At 37.6% G+C, this 19435-nt stretch overlaps 1 protein-coding gene across 13 annotated transcripts in view; it reads left to right on the forward strand.

Moving 5' to 3' along the window:
- Positions 1–19435, forward strand: part of TJP1 (tight junction protein 1) — a 356728-nt gene that overhangs the window by 319777 nt on the left and 17516 nt on the right. For all 13 annotated transcript variants that reach the window (XM_075208092.1, XM_075208093.1, XM_075208095.1 and 10 more), the window contains 12 exons: positions 723–867; positions 4963–5105; positions 7919–8024; positions 8552–8702; positions 10523–10631; positions 11553–11772; positions 12505–12689; positions 13358–13453; positions 15091–15173; positions 15873–16083; positions 16257–16357; positions 16879–17229. In XM_075208092.1, coding sequence (XP_075064193.1) covers positions 723–867; positions 4963–5105; positions 7919–8024; positions 8552–8702; positions 10523–10631; positions 11553–11772; positions 12505–12689; positions 13358–13453; positions 15091–15173; positions 15873–16083; positions 16257–16357; positions 16879–17229 — 1901 coding nt within the window. The remainder of the gene's footprint in view (positions 1–722; positions 868–4962; positions 5106–7918; positions 8025–8551; positions 8703–10522; positions 10632–11552; positions 11773–12504; positions 12690–13357; positions 13454–15090; positions 15174–15872; positions 16084–16256; positions 16358–16878; positions 17230–19435) is intronic.

The raw sequence follows: 19435 nt of genomic DNA on the forward strand, positions 1-19435 counted from the left end.
CAGAAAAATCTGGCAATATAGAAATAATGTAGTCAAAGGTTTCTCCACCATTAATGTGCATTCATACCCTGCAGTATAAGAGATCTCTAATTTATGCTTTTTTAACACATTATAGTGAAGTGTTCAGCACTATAATATGATATCTGATGCAGTGGATTGGTGAGCCAGGGGAGTTCCATGTATATGTTGTTTGTTACCTAAACAAATTGTGTCCAAATTGCTGTGACACATTAACTCATAGCTACGCAACACTCACAGACCGTGCAATCACACCTGCAATAATCATGTATACATAGTTATCCATTCTCTTGAAATGTCGTCTGAGACTCCAAACTTAGAGGACACCGAGAGCAGGCTCACATGGCCGGTGTCTTTATGGTGGGATTGCTCCTTTACCGTCCATATTTGTGCTATTAGGCCCCACTCACCTACTATTTTCCTACCTTTCCTAGGCAAGTATCATGTAAAATGAGCAGGGGAAGGTGTGAAATAAGAGTGGAGAAAGCAGTTTAATATTAACAAGAGCTTTTTAAACATTACTACCCCAAACCATTTAGTGTCGAATGTCGCGAGATAACTTTGCTTATAGATCAGCACTTTTTGCTCAGACTTAATGCTTTTGAATGTGATACATTATGTAGAATGATTGTATGGTGTGTTCTACATCTTTATGGTATGGATTGGGCTCACTTAATTAAAAACAAATATCTTTCGCTTACCAGACATTTCGGAAATTCAGTCACTAACATCGGATCATTCCAACCGTTCACATGACCGGCCTCGCCGCAGTCGTTCACGGTCTCCTGACCAGAGATCAGAGCCTTCGGACCATTCCAGACATTCTCCACAACAGCACAGCAACAGCAGGTAATGGCTCATCCGCATGAGCGTCCTAAATATTTCATGTTGTGCCGTATTTACGCAACAACGTCTATGTTTTAAACATTGTCAGTGCATATTTACACTGCAGGATCTTTCTATTTCACTTCTCTTAATGTAACATCCAAACCGCCAGCCCCCCAACCTTTTTTTGGGGTGGGAGGGTGGGAAACCCTTGCCTTTCTATTCGAAGGGGATTGTGTAAAGCTTTTTAGGGATAATGTGTGTGTTTTTGTGATTGTGAGCTGAACTGGACTTTCTTATTTGGACTAAGCGGGTTTAAAATTGTTGCAGTGTTATCCATAGTGAACATACCTTCCTGACAAAGCACAGATGTTGGAAATATAAGCACGCTGTCAAAACACATACACATGCTGCAATAACACCTTTCATGACTCATGGGAAAATCAGCTACAAAGTTGTCACCTAGAAACAAAGACAGATTACCAGTTTATCTCCACACACAGAAGGTGCGATTCTGCCATTTACGATTACCCCTCTGGTTATGTCTTTTTATTTCCCAGCTGTGTTTGGGGATCATCCTAGAACATTTCAATTCATTTGTTTGCACAGTTTGTTTTTAATTCTGTTTTAAAAAGAACCAAAAAACATTTAGGACTCCTTCTCACACATGCACTGGGAAAATTGCTTTTTATAAATGCGCTTATTATGGGTGTGCTATCACTAATGCAATCTATTGTACTTGTGGTGTGTGTTTTATAAGGTTGTGCTGCATTCTAATATTTGGGATGTGGTAATATGTTATAATGGAATTGTGGACATGAGCCCATAATACACCATTTATCCATGTAGGTTTCAGGCTTTGGAAGAAAGGTGTGAACAAGCCCTCAAGAAAGGGATTTAAGTAACATAGTGTTAAAAATCATCTTGAGCGTCTTCAGAAAAATACGTAATTGTCATTTTATGTACATTGAACAAACCACGTTGCAGTGGTGTCTTTAAAGTTCCTTGTTTATTTTACTTTGAAGTGTGTAGAGATTTTTCACATTAAGAAATGCTAAGCATCTGATTCCAGACTCTTGGTGGCAGGCAGTATAGATAGTATGTAACTGGTTCCAACAAAACACGTGAGAGCATTATGGCTTAAAGGATCATTTGGTTACGGTGGCTTTAAGTGCACCCAGCCTCATTTTGTGTAAAACAAGAATTTGTCCAGATTAATGGGGTAAAAAAGAAAAACCACTATTTCAATTGAGATTTCTACACTCTCCTCAGCTGACAGACTTCTCTAAATATATTTTCTCTCATTTGCAAATGCAGTGTGTTATAATTTGGCAACAAAAGCCACCATAAAGGTGAGCCAGATATAAAAAGTGAGGGATAAAATTCAAAAGCCAGGCATTTCTGGAACATTGACAGGCTTGAGATATAGGTACATTAGTAATAATGTGCCCATAGGACTAAAGGAAGTCCCCCTGTTGGGGAAGATTCCGACTTTGGGGAGAGCAGCTCTAGCTGCAGTAATCTAATATATATAAGCCTAGCGGCGTGTGTGTGTGTGTGTGTGTGTGTGTGTGTGTGTGTGTGTGTGTGTGTGTGTGTGTGTGTGTGTGTGTGTGTAAAAAACTATTTTCTCAAAAAGGGCTCATCCAATTGGCCTGAAATTTGGTATATTGACATTATTTGACAAAAAAATTATAATGGTGAAGTCAGTTAACTTCCATCATCCCCCCCTTCCCCCCGTGGGAGGGGTAGTAAAGGCTAAATTTACCAGTTGAGGGCTCAAATTCTTGACTGTGTGGGTATTTATTTACCAGAGCCTGTGTTTGGTCATGGACAATTGTATGTCGCATTTTCACGAGTACGGAGAAGCAGTGATGTGAAAGTGCAGGTTATGAATACTGCCCTTCAAGGAAGACTGATTGAGCACAGCGATAAGGTGTTTAGCAGAAACGTGTATCGAGAGGTTTTAGAACAGTAAGACGATGGAGATTAAGGGTGGTGACATGTGGACATAACCACATTAAAAAAGGGCGCTTACGTCGGGAAGTAACGCTCTTCCCCTGAGGAGGCCTGGCCTAGCCCCAAATGCATGACAAGAACCTTTTTATCACCTTAAGTAGCTTGATTTGACTAGAATGCATGAGTATCATGCATGGGTTAACTTGTAGCACATATGTCTGTATTTCCAGCAGCCATCCTAAAAGTGTTTGTATGGCTGGGTATTCTATAATTAAAAATGCTGTTGGTTTACTGTGTGCGGGTCTTTAATAATGGTGACATGCTTTTTCTTTGTAATAATGCTGGTTTTCATTATGTGGGCTTCTGGAATAACAGACTGTGGTAATGCACCTATGATGCCCAACTAGGCTATTAAAAGGAAAAAATACTTCTAAAACATTTATTTAGGATAATTTTTTTAATTGCATTAAAGTAGTAAACACAGGCCCGCCAATGGAATTATAACTTTACATCAAGAGTGTACAACTGCTGTGCACATTCACCATATCTCACTGATAGCTTCCCCGTACAAAGCAGGTACTGCCGCAATCCTCGTCTTGATATTGCCATCTCAGAATGGAGATGACAGAAGAAAATTGATGAAATACTTTATTCTTTGAATCAATATCTATTTTTAGCAAATATTGTTTTTGTTTTACATTTTTATAAGTGTCACTGAAAGACGTTGGGGTAAATTTATCAAGCTGTCGGTTTGAAAAAGTGGAGATGTTGCCTATAGCAACCAGCTGTCATTTTGTAGAATGTACTAAATAAATGTCATACAGAATCTGATTGGTTGCTATAGGCAACATTTCCACTTTTTCAAATCCGCAGCTCGATCAATTTATTCCCAAGTCATGGTTCTCATCGCTTGTTAGTAAATAAGCCACTATAAGAGAATTATTCTGGTTAATTCTGCTTGCCCCTTATTACTTAATGTACTTTTCATAACAGGTTTTAAGTGTGTTGCCAGATTATTGTATCATGCAAAGTATTCCATTTCATAATTAAAAATAAAAAATTCCGCTTTATCTTGCTGAACAGGCTTGTTAACAACCCTATTGACTGACAGACTAAAAAATGTTACCTTCCTTGGAACTTGTTTCCTGTAACTTTAACAACAACAACAACAAGGGTACAAGCTGTATTTCCAGAACTATGACATTACGATCCTTGTACTACTAGTAAAGACTCTTGCAGCTATGACAAATATAATAAAAGCAAATTCAAGCAGGTGGTTGGCAGCTTTGTTGGTGTTGACAAGTGACCATAAAAAATAAAAACAAATGATAGCTCTAATAGTGATCGTGTCATCGCATCGAGATTATAGCCATCTGACAAAAACGATTTGTTTTGGATTTGACTTTAACAGTATTTTGTTAAACAGAATTTTTAACACTTATTTTTTTTAATCTTCATTAAAATACAGTACAGGTATGGACAGTGTACTTGATGTTTGTACAATATGTGAACTACAGAAATATTGTTTATATTGTTGGCTAAAGTCAGAGTTATTGCTGGTTTGCTAATGTAATATTTTCATCTTAACATTGCGTAAAACTGCAGCAGATAAATGGTGCGTATATCTTTAACTATTTTTCCCTTTGGGTAAGTCCTTTAAATTTGTTGCTGGAAGACTGAATTGTTTTAATATGATTAATAGAATTAATAAATATAAGGATTAGCGAGGACCAATGTAAAGCCATCTGTCTACATGCTGCCAGTTGGAATGTGTCATACATTCGTAAGTTAACATGTGAGAGGTGAATTAAAACCATAGATGTAAATGTATAGCTTTTCTGGTCATTCTTATTGCATACAATATTAAACAGTGCTATGTAGCCCTGTCTAGATCACCATTTACACTTTTTTATTTGTTTTAAATACTCTTCAGGAATTGTTTGAAAATGCAAGTGATTAAGATATTAGTATAAGCAACGTGTAAAAATGCAAATATCTTATTTTGTTGCAAAATATGTATAATTTCACAGAAATGTGCATGGTCAAAATCTGAATTTCAATAAATATTGTACTTTTGTGCATTGGTGTAATAATAATCATCTTGTCAGTAACTTCGTGAGGCACACAGCTGGTATAACCATTTTTGTCTTCTATCTGCAGCACACGGAGTAGAGAGGATGAAAGGATATCAAAGCCTGCAGCTCTATCTACACCTGTGAAAAATACAAATAGTGCAACCTTGTCCAGAGCAGCAGAGGAGCCTTTGCTGGAAAGACCTGAAAAGCAGACTCCTCCTCTTCCAGGTGTCACACTGATCCATTACTTTGTGCTATATTTACCTATTGTGTTAGAATTTCATTATACGAAAAATAGTTTTATTGAGGTGTTTTGTCTCTTGCCCATCTCTTTCATTGATCCCATATGCAACCTGATGTTTGTTTTTGTTTGGGAATGTTGAAAATACTACTTGCTTCATTCATGTGTGTTTTACCAAAATTAAATGCACTGGTGAAGCCTAAGAGCAGTTACATGCATATCAGATGTGTTTGTCATGCGGCTTCACAAGTCTTTTGTTTGCGGGTTTTTAATGCAAACCCGCCATTGGGTAGAAGGCCTTATTTTGCAGCAGAGGATGTGCCCATATGGTCACGGGAACATTCAAAATCAATTAAGCACTGGTGCCATTCGCAGGAACAGTGAACGTTGTTATATATTGCAGTACAAATTCCTTTTTACTGCAGGAACAGTGAACGTACTTATATATTGCAGTACTAATTTTTTTAGACTAAAGGGACAGTGAACGTTGATATATAGCTTCACAGGTAAGAAGGTGCCTGCTAGTTCTCATCTGTCAGTGGCCCCACATGGTGGGGACATAGGTACTCGGTGTTCTAAGTGCACACTAACCAGTGGGGTTCTAGGCCACATGGTAGTGACTCCAAACGCTTTATCACCATTGTCTTAGAGGCCATTCCAAAACCTTGATCTTTAAGTTTTGTATATACTTCAAGGTTGTTTTTTAGGTATTTTTGGATCATTGTCACTTCTGAAATATCCAATCTTTTTTCAGCTTAATAGATCATCTCCATGCATAACGTTTGGCAGGTTCTTTTCTCAACTGTTTTTCTCCAAATATATCTTTAGTGGTTGATGTAATTTCACTTGGTTTCATAAATCTCTGGCTTATCTAGGTATTGTTTTTAGGGGTGTGCACCGGCCACTTTTCGTGTTTTGGGTTCTGATTACCTTGAGGTTTTGGGTTTTGCCAAAACACCCCACTCAAGGTTTTGGTTCTGATTTTGGGTTTTGGGTTCTGATTTTTTTTTTAAAAAAAAAAGCATAAGTGCTAAAATCCAAATTTTTGGATTTTTTTTTCACTCCTACGCTATTATTAACCTCAATAACATTCATTTCCAGTCTATTCTGAACACCTCACACCTCACAATATTGTTTTTAGTCCAAAAGGTTGCACCGAGGTAGCTGGATGACTAAGCTAAGCGACACAAGTGGGCAGGAACAGTGAACATAGTTATATATTGCAGTACTAATTCTTTTATACTGCAGGAACAGTGAACGTAGTTATATATTGCAGTAAAAATTCCTTTATACTGCAGGAATAGTGAACGTAGTTATATATTGCAGTACTAATTCTTTTATACTGCAGGAACAGTGAACGTAGTTATATATTGCAGTACTAATTCTTTTATACTGCAGGAACAGTGAACGTAGTTATATATTGCAGTAAAAATTCCTTTATACTGCAGGAACAGTGAACACAGTTATATATTGCAGTACTAATTCTTTTATACTGCAGGAACAGTGAACGTAGTTATATATTGCAGTACAAATTCCTTTATACTGCAGGAACAGTGAACGTAGTTATATATTGCAGTACTAATTCTTTTATACTGCAGGAACAGTGAACGTAGTTATATATTGCAGTACTAATTCTTTTATACTGCAGGAACAGTGAACGTAGTTATATATTGCAGTACAAATTCTTTTATACTGCAGGAACAGTGAACGTAGTTATATATTGCAGTACTAATTTTTTTAGACTAAGGGGACAGTGAACGTTGATATATAGCAGTACCAATGGACTTAGCAGGACAGAGCACAGGACAAAGCACCACTGGACTCGGCAGGACAGAGCACCACTGGACTCGGCAGGACAGAGCACCACTGGACTCGGCAGGACAGAGCACCACTGGACTCGGCAGGACAGAGCACCACTGGACTCGGCAGGACAGAGCACCACTGGACTCGGCAGGACAGAGCACCACTGGACTCGGCAGGACAGAGCACCACTGGACTCGGCAGGACAGAGCACCACTGGACTCGGCAGGAGAGAAACACAACCTCCCGCTTCCCTGATCCAACGCCCGAGTGAAGATGGCGGCGGGGAATTTTTAAAGGATCCGTGTATCGCGAGATCCGACGGCGGGATTATGAGTCATAGCCTCGTTTTCAGTTTTGCTAAGCGCCGGGAATACCCGAACAGTGCTCGGATCCGCACTGTTCGGATAGCGGAAATCCGAGCCCGCTCATCCCTGATTGTTTTGCCTCCTTCAGACATTGACTTTTGCAATGAGGTCTTAGAAAAAGTTTAATTTTTGTGTAAGTAATGTTCCACTTTGGACATCTATACTACATTGTTAGCTAAACCTTTCTGCAGCTTCTTTGCAGCAATATTTGTATGTGACAGTTATGTCAAATGTGTTTCTTGGTCTTCCAGATCTTGTCTTGACTACAGCAGTTTCCCTTTCCATTTCTTAAGTATGTTTCTATGGATTTTAATTACAAGCTTGACAAATTTATTTTTGTGTAATCTTCTCTTGCTTTGAACAGACAAGTTTGTTTTCAAGTCATCAATCAGTGACTTGAAGCAGCGGCCCATGGTTATTGGGAGTAGGCAAAACGTTCTGAGCGGTTTGAATGTTCACAGAATGTATTCAGCTCTAAAATTGTTTTCATGATGATGTGATTTAAAGTGAATCCAACATTAGAAAGAAAAACTAATTTTATCATCTCATAAATGTACAATAAAAAATATGCAGAAAATGTCATGTTAAAGTATGTATATTGCAAAACCATTTAATCAATTTCTTTTCTTTAGAGCCGAAACCGGTATATGCCCAATCTGGGCAGCCTGATGTAGACCTGCCTGTCAGTCCATCTGATGGACCTTTCCCGAACTCAACGCATGAAGATGGCATGCTTCGGTAATGTATAGCCTTCCTTACTCTGATTTCACGTGAGCATCAACATGGTGTCAAATTCCAGAGTCAGCAAAATAAATTTAGATGTAAGTGATATAGCCCTTGCCATCAACATATTAGGAGCCAGCAGTCTCCTGCCCTTTTTGTTCTCTTTCTGGCAGTCACCAGAGGAAATAGCTCTTTATGCATTTGCCTAGAACTGCATGTCACAAAGGCGGTTCAGTATTAGGCATTTCCTATAGGAGGGTGGAATATGTCACTTGTATGTGACAAGAGTAATTTTACTGTAACTTCCTCTCCATATCATATTATATTCTTGATAAACTATGTATTTCATCTCCGCAACATTTACTGGGAAACATGTTATCCGCTGAAGTCCTTTCAGGAGATGTGTGCACGCTGGAGCACTTTGGATAATTATATCCGGATGGTCTCCGCTCAGTCAATGAAGATATATGCTGAAACCTTGTATCTAGGGTGCTACCAGTGTGTTTGACTGTAAATTAATATAATGTTTTTTTGTCTTTTAGGCCAAGCATGAAACTGGTTAAGTTTAGAAAAGGAGACAGCGTAGGGCTTCGTCTTGCAGGGGGTAATGATGTTGGTATTTTTGTGGCTGGTGTTTTGGAGGACAGTCCTGCAGCAAAGGAAGGCTTGGAAGAAGGTGATCAGATTCTCAGAGTAAGTTGCACCCTTTTTATGTTTAAAATGATATTCTCCATGTTGTAGTTGTTAGGTTTTTTTTTCGTCCACTGAACTTTACCTGTAATCCAGAAATGGAGACTAATTAGACTTATTTAGTCATCATTCACTTAGTTAGGCTTCTGGTATTTTTCTTTTGGGTTCTATTAGATCTTTTTAACACAAACTTATGTCTGCTGTAATAATTGCTGAAATTGGAAACTTGGCAGCTTTGAGGTATCTATTGCATTTAATAATAATAGTGCTTCCAGGTATATTAGGAAAAACATGCAATATAGTGCCAAATGCTTTGCTGTTGGAATATAGATTAAAACCAGCATTAATGTGACTGTTTTTTATGTGTTCCACAAGTATTTAATATTCTCCGTGTATGCTTAAGAGCTCCCGGGCAGTGCCTACTGACTATATCATATGTAAATATTAAAGAAGAAATGCCTAAAGAAAGAGAAAAACCATGAATGTAACATGAAAGCTTGCATTTCATTACTGCAGTAATCAAGTCTCTGGATGCGATGGAACACACACACACTGTTTTATTATGTTTGTTTATACACACACACACACACACACACACACACACACACACACACACACACACACACTCTCTGTTTTATTATGTTTGTTTCCTCAGTTATGCACCCTGCTATCTAACCAGGAGGGTGTATTTCGAACAGTTACTTAACAGTCCTTTTGAGATATGCACTGTGGGCAGAGCATAAGTCTGTACAGTAGTTAGTCCTCTAGCCACACTGCATGCAATTACTTTCTTGGCTTTTTACAAATGGAGAGTTTTCTACTGACATTTGAATTTTGTAGGATTTGCCACAAAATAATTTTAGTTTTTGATATGCCCCACCCCTAACTACATTAAAGAAACTAATGGCCACTTGTCTGTGTCAAGTTTGAATCACTTATGGAAAGCCACTCGGATTTTTTTATTTTTTTTTAAGTAGCTTCTTGGTAACAAAAATTAAAATCTTTTCAGTCATACTTTCCTACAATTTTTAAGACGTACCCAGGGGTCCAGCTTTTCTGCCATTGTCTATGCATTCCAGTCACATTGGTTAAATAGCCACTTCCACGTAAATGATGCTGGTTCAGGCACATGTCTTGTATATCCTACTTGACTCTTAAATGACTTTATGCGAAGCTCTAAAGAACTGCAATCTTTAATTGTGACTGTTGACTTTCTGAGTCTGCAATTTAACTCTATGCTTTGTTTCTGATTCTCAGTTTGCAAGCACTATTCCTCTTTGTCTATGAATAAAGCACAAATCTTTCCTTTTTGGGGTTCCTGGTGTAGATACTACTTGGTTCTATGGAATGAGGGTTATTTATTATTGTAGTGCAATCACCCATATGCACCAATAAGCTTTGCCATCTGGACAGACATTTGCTCCTGTGCCATTTATACTATTGGCATTCTTGTTCAGTGTTCTCCCCAAGAAACTTTTGCCAGCCGGGTGGCATTGAGGAGTAGGTGGGGCAGTGTAATTCTGTTTGTTTATGGTTGCACAGTCTCTGACTGCCAGGACTGGTGGTCAGTGGTCTGACGCTCTCTGCTGGCGGTAGTGCTCACACAATGCCGATTATAATAGGACAAACAATAACTTGGCCTATTAGAATAGGGCTGCCGGACGACAAGTAAATACAGCCGGGAAATAGGTCCTGTGAAGTTATGCAACACTACAATGGTTAAACATACATACATATATATATATATATATATATATATATATATATATATAATTCTCTTTTGACAAAAAGGGCCCTATTAAACTGCTTATTGTGCACTATAGGTAAACAATGTGGACTTCACAAATATCATCAGGGAGGAGGCTGTCCTTTTCTTGCTGGACCTACCTAAAGGAGAAGAGGTCACAATTCTGGCTCAGAAAAAGAAAGATGGTGAGTGCTTTAAGTAACAGACAAACGATAAGAGAAAAAACGTTAAGAAATAATCCCTACAGAATTCCTAGTAATAAAATACAAATACCTGTAAAAATACTGGGCAAATTACAATCTGTTCTTGTCAGTTGTTAAATACTTTCGCAGTAATGACCCAATTTCGTGGTTTATTGCTATGTTAGTTTTGTTGAGAATTAGTTTACATTTTTAGTCTATTCATGCAAATTTTATATTTTGGTTTTATTTGGTACACATGATTTCTTTTAGTAACATATCAATACAGAATGTTTTAGTTCATGACCCTTATTTTGGGAAAACCAGACAAATATCATGGAAAAGTTATTTTCCATATCTTGCCATGGTTACTTTTTATACGCTTGGAACAGTCCCAGGAAATGACACAGATGTATTTACCCAGTTCTCCGTGCCAAATGTGAGTATTTTTATTTTTTTAATCGCTGTCTTGTGGCAGAAACAGGCGTATGGTGGTAGGTATCCGCCTTCCTTCCTTTATCCACTATGATGGCATAGGTCTGTCAGCCTATATCACTAGGACTTCTCTGGTGACTGGGCCTGTGTTGCACAAACCATTCACACTTGAATTGGTTATACAGATCTCATGGCCAGAAGACACTCCTGGTCCCGTGTTTGGACCTGCTGGCAGCAGTTGTGAGATGGGTTCTTAAACAGGAGTACTATTCATGCTTTGTATTTAGGATACAGTATTTTTAGTTATTGCTAATTTGTTTTTTAATGAAGTTTCCAAAGAAGGTTATATAATGTCATTCTGCATTACGACGTTAGGTATGTTTTCAATACCAGTTCAGCAGCAAAGATGAGCACCATTTGTATACTGTAATTGATACGTTTTTTCTTGTTAAATTGAACTTTCATTATGTCTGTCATCTCTTACTCTTCCAGTTTATCGTCGCATTGTTGAGTCAGATGTTGGGGATTCCTTTTATATCCGAACCCACTTTGAATATGAGAAGGAATCACCATATGGCCTGAGTTTTAACAAAGGAGAGGTGTTTCGAGTTGTGGACACACTATACAATGGGAAGCTAGGATCATGGCTGGCGATTCGAATCGGTAGAAATCATAAGGAAGTGGAAAGGGGGATTATTCCAAATAAGAACAGGTAAAGTACTAAGCAACAGCCGAAACATCAGATAAAGTTACAAATATAGAAAGCAAGAATGTGGATGTCCATGCTAGTCGATACTTTGAAATGTTCTATTTACTTTACATACTAGTGTTTATTTAAATATAAAATAAGTAATGTATATTGATACATTTAAATAACTTATAATACACATATATGTATAATGTTTAATGGTGGGCTTGAGAAGTCCTTACACAGTTAGGACTTGTGCACCAGTATCATTTTGTATCCTCTGCATCTTTAAAATCCTATATTGTATCTGCTCTTATTCTTTTCCAATAAGTACTTAATTCTGTCCGTTCTCAGAAGCTTTAGTTTTAAAAATAGTCCTGTTGAAAGTTGTAAATTCCTTTTTTTTTTTCTCCTCTCTACACTGTACAAATTAAGCTTCTACAACAGTTTCTTCATAAGCATTCTATACAAGATTCTACATTTTTCTTTTACTCCTCCATCATCATAATCATCTATTTATTTCCTTGGTTTGAGGTCTCCTGAGTAAATTGGTGTTATGCGGAAGCTGTGGATTATGGGCAGCCATGCTTGATATTAACTGTTGAACGAAAAGTTGTATGTATGTTGACTTGTATTATATAAGGTCATGTGATATTTGTGTAGCAAATGCTTTTGTTAATGCCAAATTGGTATTGGTATCGCCATATATGCTGTGTTGATCTACCCGGTTGAGCTGTTGTTTATTACCATCCGTAGAGCTGAGCAGCTTGCAAGTGTCCAATACACCCTTCCGAAAACAGCTGGCGGTGATCGTGCTGACTTTTGGCGATTCCGGGGCTTACGTAGTTCCAAGCGAAATCTCAGGAAAAGCAGAGAAGACCTCTCTGCCCAACCTGTTCAGACAAAGTTTCCTGCATATGAACGTGTCGTCTTGCGAGAAGGTATTTTTGAAGGGGTTTTTGTTTTTTTCTCATTGTTCTAGGAAGTTATTTTTTTTTCATCTCGACAAAATATATGGAGTTAAACATTTTAGTGATATTATAGAACCAATACAAAAATTGTGTGTAAGAATTCAAGCATTAGCTTTGAAATATTTTTTATAAGTGTCCTAATGTCAAGAATGCAGTCTCTAGACTGCTTCCTGAGGTGCAGTGCGGATAGACTCGCTATGGTGGGCTAGTTCCTGTCTCGTCACTCACCAACAAAAGTCGATATATACACTATGGAGTATATTTCCGTAGAACCAGCGCTTTGAAGTCCGTTTTAAAACGGCACTTTCGTTAAAGACCACGCCCATCGAGTTTGGTCTTTAATAAAATTGCTGTTTCAAGAAAATTACTTCAAAGTGCTGGGAATTGACGGTGCTACTGAACCGCCACATAGTAAATATACTCCCATAAGTCTTGTCATTTGATCGTTCTACATAAATTGCAGCAGTTTTGATAAGCATGCTGCTTTATAACAGGAATCTGTTTTAAAGTTAAAAGGTGAAAACAATATACTTTTTTATTTTTAACTGTTTATTTTAGTCTGTTTGGGTGGCCGCTACTTTATGTTAAGTGATATGGCAACATTGTTTATTTGTTAAACACACATTTCTCTCTTCCAGCTGGATTTCTCAGGCCTGTTGTTATCTTTGGTCCCATTGCTGATGTTGCACGAGAGAAACTAGCAAGAGAGGAACCTGATGTCTATGAGGTTGCCAGTAAGTTCTGCCTTTTCAACCTTTGAAATATGTTCAACTCTATTTAAAGTGCCTAACTAGTTAAGTGTGCACATAATACAATAGCTGCAGGATGCTTTAACACTCATAAATTCCGATCTTCGTCAAATGAATGTTGCTAAACATTAACATAATCATTACTGCATGAGTGATCTGTGAGTAAATGCATTTATGATGGGACTGCTCAGATTTGACCACAAATGTGCCGTTTTTTTAACCTTCTATTTTCAAAGAATGTAATAAAATTTTACTGTTAAGCGGTATACTAAAAGCTATAGGAAGGGACTGGATACTGTAAAGAAATAAAACACATTTGGGTTGGAGTACCGTAACATTTATAAAAGCTAGGCTTCTTATATTAGCGGGGAAAGAAAAAATCTGTAGCCATTGCTGCAGTAGGATCCACAACTACCCACTTACACTGATTGCACATTTGGGACTCTCAAACTGAAATGGGACAGGTTTGCTCTAATCAACTGAAAAACAAGAAAAAAAATACCCTGGTGCTGACAGAGTCTAAGGATTTAACCAAATATAAAGCCAACCTGTGAGCTGCAGCTGCAGAAGAGCCTGGGTACTCTTCTGAAAAGACAAAACAACTAAACACCAATAGCAGCGCTGGAAACATTTTGGCTGTATAATATGAATGACTTCATGAATGATATAAAACAGACATTTTATTACTATATAAAATAAATGCACAAATGAATACATAGATCATCTGTGGTTAACAAATAAAATATATAAAATCCGTCTCTCTGTGAGAGATGTTAAGATGTTACCTCCTGCAATCAATTAAACTTGATGAGCTGAACAACAGAATTCAAGTCAATAATATAAATATTTAGTTGCAACTTTAAAGAACTTCGGTGAGCCGTGGTATAATACAAATAGATATCGCTAATTTGGACCTTTTTCCACAAACCGAGTAAACATAGATTGTACAGTTCCACCAGTGATATCTATTTGTGTTATACCTAGGATCACCAAATTAATTTTAAAGTTGCAACTAAATATTTATATTATTGATTTGAAGTCTTTGCTGTTCAGCTCATCAAGTTTAATTGATTGCAGGTGGTTTCATCTTAACAGATAGAATACATAAATAGGTATCAGTTTCTCTGAGAGATGTTAACCACAGATGATCTATATATTTGTGTATTCATTTTATATTGTAATAAAATATCTGTTTTATATCATTCATGAACTCATACATATTCTATAGCTAAACTGTTTCCAGCGTTGCTATTGGTGTTTAGTTGTTTTGGCTCTAATCAACTACCAGCTGGAAAGTCTAATTTGCTAATGAAGGGGTTGAGTATGTTCCCTCCCACTCTGAGAAACTAGTATACAGAGATGACTCCTACTACTACCATTCTGCCAATAGCTACCTGGCTTCCCTGGTAGTGAGCCTTAATAAATTCAAACTAGTCTTGCCAGGCAGAGGGCAGAGAAGTGTTTATATTGGCTAAAAAGAAAATCTGTATATAATCGGGGAAATAGTTTGATTATTAAGGCATTTTACTTCTACATGTGTTCTGGATTAAAGATCTATAAACCATAAAATGCAATGACTAGGCATTGCAGCTCTGCTTACTAATTCATGGTTTTCTCTGTAGGAAGTGAACCAAGAGATGCGGGTACTGACCAGCGGAGCTCTGGGATCATCCGTCTCCACACGATCAAGCAGATTATTGACAGGGTGAGTGATTCATATAACAGGGTGTTTGAAAAAATAGCCTGCGTCTCTCATCTTTGAAATGTGGGTGACAGATTGACTAGCATCCATGTAAGATTGATGCAAGCTGGTTAGGCATCTTAAGTTTAACAGTTAATTAACATTTTTATTGTAAGAATTAATTGTTGTCGGACCTTCTTGCTGCCTTAATGCCTTGTAATCACTCTCCAAAAAACATCACGTATACGAGGTCATTGACAGTGATATCCTCATTATTAGCAGCTATTTAAATAGCGCCACTAATTCCGCAGTGCTGTACAGAGAACTCGCTCACATCAGTCCCTGTCCCATAGGAGCTTACAGTCCCTAACATACACAGAGAGGTGCTAGGGTCAATTTTATAGCACCAATTAATCTACTAGTGTGTTTTTGGAGAGTGGGGGGAAACTGGAGCACCTGGAGGAAACCCACGCAAACATGGGGAATACAAACTCCCTCACAGATAAGGCCATAGTCAGGAATTGAACTCATAACCGCAGTGCTGTAAGGCAGAAGTGTTAATCACTAAGCCACCGTGCTGCCTAAATCATAGTATATCTCAGAAGCAGACTTGAGACTAGCAGATTACCTTGGCTCAAGTTATAACCTTGCCATTCCGTGTCTTGTAATTTCATTGTCCTGAGCAGGGGTCAGTTCTTTCATACAGTTATGTTTGTTCTTCAGGATAAACATGCACTTCTGGATGTGACCCCAAATGCTGTAGACCGTCTGAACTATGCACAGTGGTATCCAATTGTAGTGTTCCTTAACCCTGACTCCAAGCAGGGTGTGAAAACTATGCGAACGAGGTTGTGCCCTGAATCTCGCAAAAGTGCCCGAAAACTATATGAACGTTCACATAAACTACGCAAAAATAATCACCATCTTTTTACAAGTAAGTGCAAATACACCGTATACTGTTAATTGGGTGCTTTCAATGATATTCCCCTTCATACCATCGGAAACTTTAAATCAGTTGGGCTAGACAATACACATTATAATTAGGTTATGTATGTCAATGCTTAAACAGTTTTTTTTTTTTTTGTTTTTTTTTTTGTTTTTTTTCAGCTACCATTAATTTAAATTCTATGAATGATGGCTGGTACGGAGCACTGAAAGAAACTGTACAGCAGCAACAGAACCAGCTGGTTTGGGTCTCAGAAGGCAAAGTAAGGCTTATTCCAGTTCTTTAGGACATCAATGCATGAGTTTGTGGCAGTGATTTTAGCATACTCACTAGAATGCAGTGCCTGGAATTCACTTTACAGAAGCTGCAAATGTATGAATCTGCTGAAATGGCCTTTGATTTAGATGTCATGCACAGTACAACTGACATAATTCTAGTTTTTGGGTTTATTTCATGAACTTGAAAGTTTCTTACAGAAGGTGTTATGATTATAAAAAAAAAAAAAAAATTCAACATTCCATTTTGTATTGAAATTTTATGAAATGCATAAGCCAAGTGACGAGCACAACCCACGTGTTTAAGACATTTCATCTAACATTTTGATTTCTGTAATATATAAGGAGTAGCGTACATAATTTACATTTAGCAGAGAAATTATGAAATGATTGCTGTAGGGCATATAAATAATTGTTTGTGTAGAGTAAATAAAATCCTGGACTTCTCCAAGAAGGATTCCAGATCTCGAATTACTAACCTCGTCTAACTTAACTTCATTCGGTGCAGGCAGAAGGTGGCACAGATGATGATCTTGATTTGCATGACGACCGTCTATCCTACTTGTCAGCACCAGGTAGTGAATACTCAATGTATAGCACTGATAGCAGGCACACCTCAGACTATGAAGATACTGACACAGAAGGAGGGGCTTACACTGACCAAGACCTGGATGAAACGCTAAATGACGAGGCTGGGACTCCACCAGAGTCTGCCATTACACGCTCTTCTGAACCTGTCCGCGATGACACTTCAGGGATACATAATCAGGAGAACCAGGCTTACCCATCTTATCCACCACAGCCACAGCCAATCGTCAGAACAGATTCTCCAGGATATAAAAATGTACCAACTCAACAGGTTAGTTCCTTTAACATTTTCTGCATGATGGTTTGTATTTTGGTACCTGTACTGTAAATATGTAAATATTCATAGTAATGCCTTTCTTAGGTCTTCTGACAATGCCTAAATAGATCTAGAAAGATCTGTTTTATACAAAACATATTTTGACTTTTGTTTACAGAATTGTTCAGTAAAACATTCAGGCATAGGTAGATGACTGGACAACAAATGTTGTTTTTATTAACGTGCCATAGATTGGATACTTTAGATATAGTGTCATCCTTTGCTGGAAAGCTGTAGGCTTTACGGGGATGGATGTCTTACACTTAGGGGCCTCTGTCAGCCAGCAATGGGTTTACAGCATTACTGGTCAGTGACTTTGATTAAAGAAACATTTTAGATTTTGGACATTCTGTTTAATCAAACCTGCCCCATAAATCTATCCAACATAAAGTGCTAGTGTTTGTGCTCTTTTTCCCTGCAGTGATGAGTATGGTGCTTCACTAGTGGATGACTTTCCCAAGGCAGATTTCCACCTATGCCCTCTGATATTATAGCAAGTAAACACATACTCTAACACAACATGCCAGGAATAGATCTCGGTGATATCCATGCTCAACAAATGTTACTCTAGTTCATTATGTCCCATAGAACATAAAATAAAAGTAAGGCTCTATTTTAAGGTACTCCTATCAATTAAACAATGATAATTAAATTTGATACATGTTTTGATATATAATGTATTATGCTCATTTTAGCTAAAATGAGAGTACATTCAGATATGCTGCCAAAACATTCTAATTTTGTTCAAATTAAAAATGTATTTGGTTAAACTCCTAAATTTAATAGGAAAGAGTAACATTACGTTTCTAATAACTTGTAATGTGACGTATGACCTGGACACCTGGGGGACGGGGGCTGAATAATAAACTGATCTCTGGCAATGTAAACAGTGCCCCCGGTAGCTTAGTCAGTCAAACTTGTTTGTCATTTAAAGCATTGTTCTGAATATTGTCCCTTTAAACAGAAACTGCTGCTGAAATTATTACACTTTATGTAGTACTAGTTATACACTTCCCAGTGTTTATGCTCAGGCACCACTAAGACTGCTTGCTGTATTACTCTGTTGTAAAGGGCACTGTTTTCCTTTGGAGGCAGCAATTTTGTGGTGTGGACCCATGTTCATGAGAATGCAGACTGTCAAGAACCAGCAAGCCCCCTAAGACATGTATATACTTTGTCCCTGGTGAATGATCAGCAGTATTTTGGGGAGTATTGGTTTAGCCCATAAAATGGCTGCTACCATTGAAGGAATATGTTGACTTTTTAAATTATATCCTGTAATTGCTCTTCTACAGCTTACTGATGTCAACCTAATAATACTGTCTACAGATCAATTGTCGACCAAATGTCTAGTTGTCAACCACATACCGACATGAAGGTGCTGCAGTAGCTTTTAAGCATCGGTCATACCTGACAATATATTCGTTATTTTTCAGTAATCTTAAGTAAAAATATATGGAGATATGGGTATTGGGGACATTTAAAGTGTAGTGTATGGTGTTTTGAATAATACAATGTTGTCTTTAATTGTGTTTTCTCAGATGGTTTGTACATTACAGTAGTTATTTTGTTATCTTTTATATTAAAACTAGACTTATCTTTTTAGGGGTACTACAAGTACCCCCTTGTGAAGTGAAAGTACTCTTTCCATTGTAATGATATTGGATAGTATTTGTAACTGTGGTTCTTTTTGGCAAGACTGGTTAGTAAAATGAAGCCGTGAAGGTTTTAACAAGTTCTTTGTGGTTACCTTAAGTGAGGCAAGACTGGAATCTGTGGGATTGTATGGTGCTGTGTGTTTTCTCAGTAAATTGGCAAGAAGAACTAGGGACTAACACATTGTAATATTACATTTATATTTGTTAAACCTAAAATACAAGTTGGCTTATTTAAAAGAAACATTCACACACATAAATATGATCCTGTCATGTTATGGGGACATTTTAACATATTTGTGAATGTTAGTAGTAGCTTTTATATAACACAGCCTGTATTTTAGGTTCAATGACTGGCCCTTAATTATTATGTGTCACTATGGGAGAGGCATGTTGATTAATCAGATTGGAGCGTGATCTGATACTTTAATAGACAATAGAACTTGGGATAGCACTGTATGAGATTTGTTTTACAAGGAGCACAATCTGTAGACTGAGAGCGCTCC

The sequence above is a fragment of the Mixophyes fleayi genome, chromosome 4 (genome assembly GCF_038048845.1).
Source record: "Mixophyes fleayi isolate aMixFle1 chromosome 4, aMixFle1.hap1, whole genome shotgun sequence".
Classification (NCBI taxonomy): domain Eukaryota; kingdom Metazoa; phylum Chordata; class Amphibia; order Anura; family Limnodynastidae; genus Mixophyes; species Mixophyes fleayi.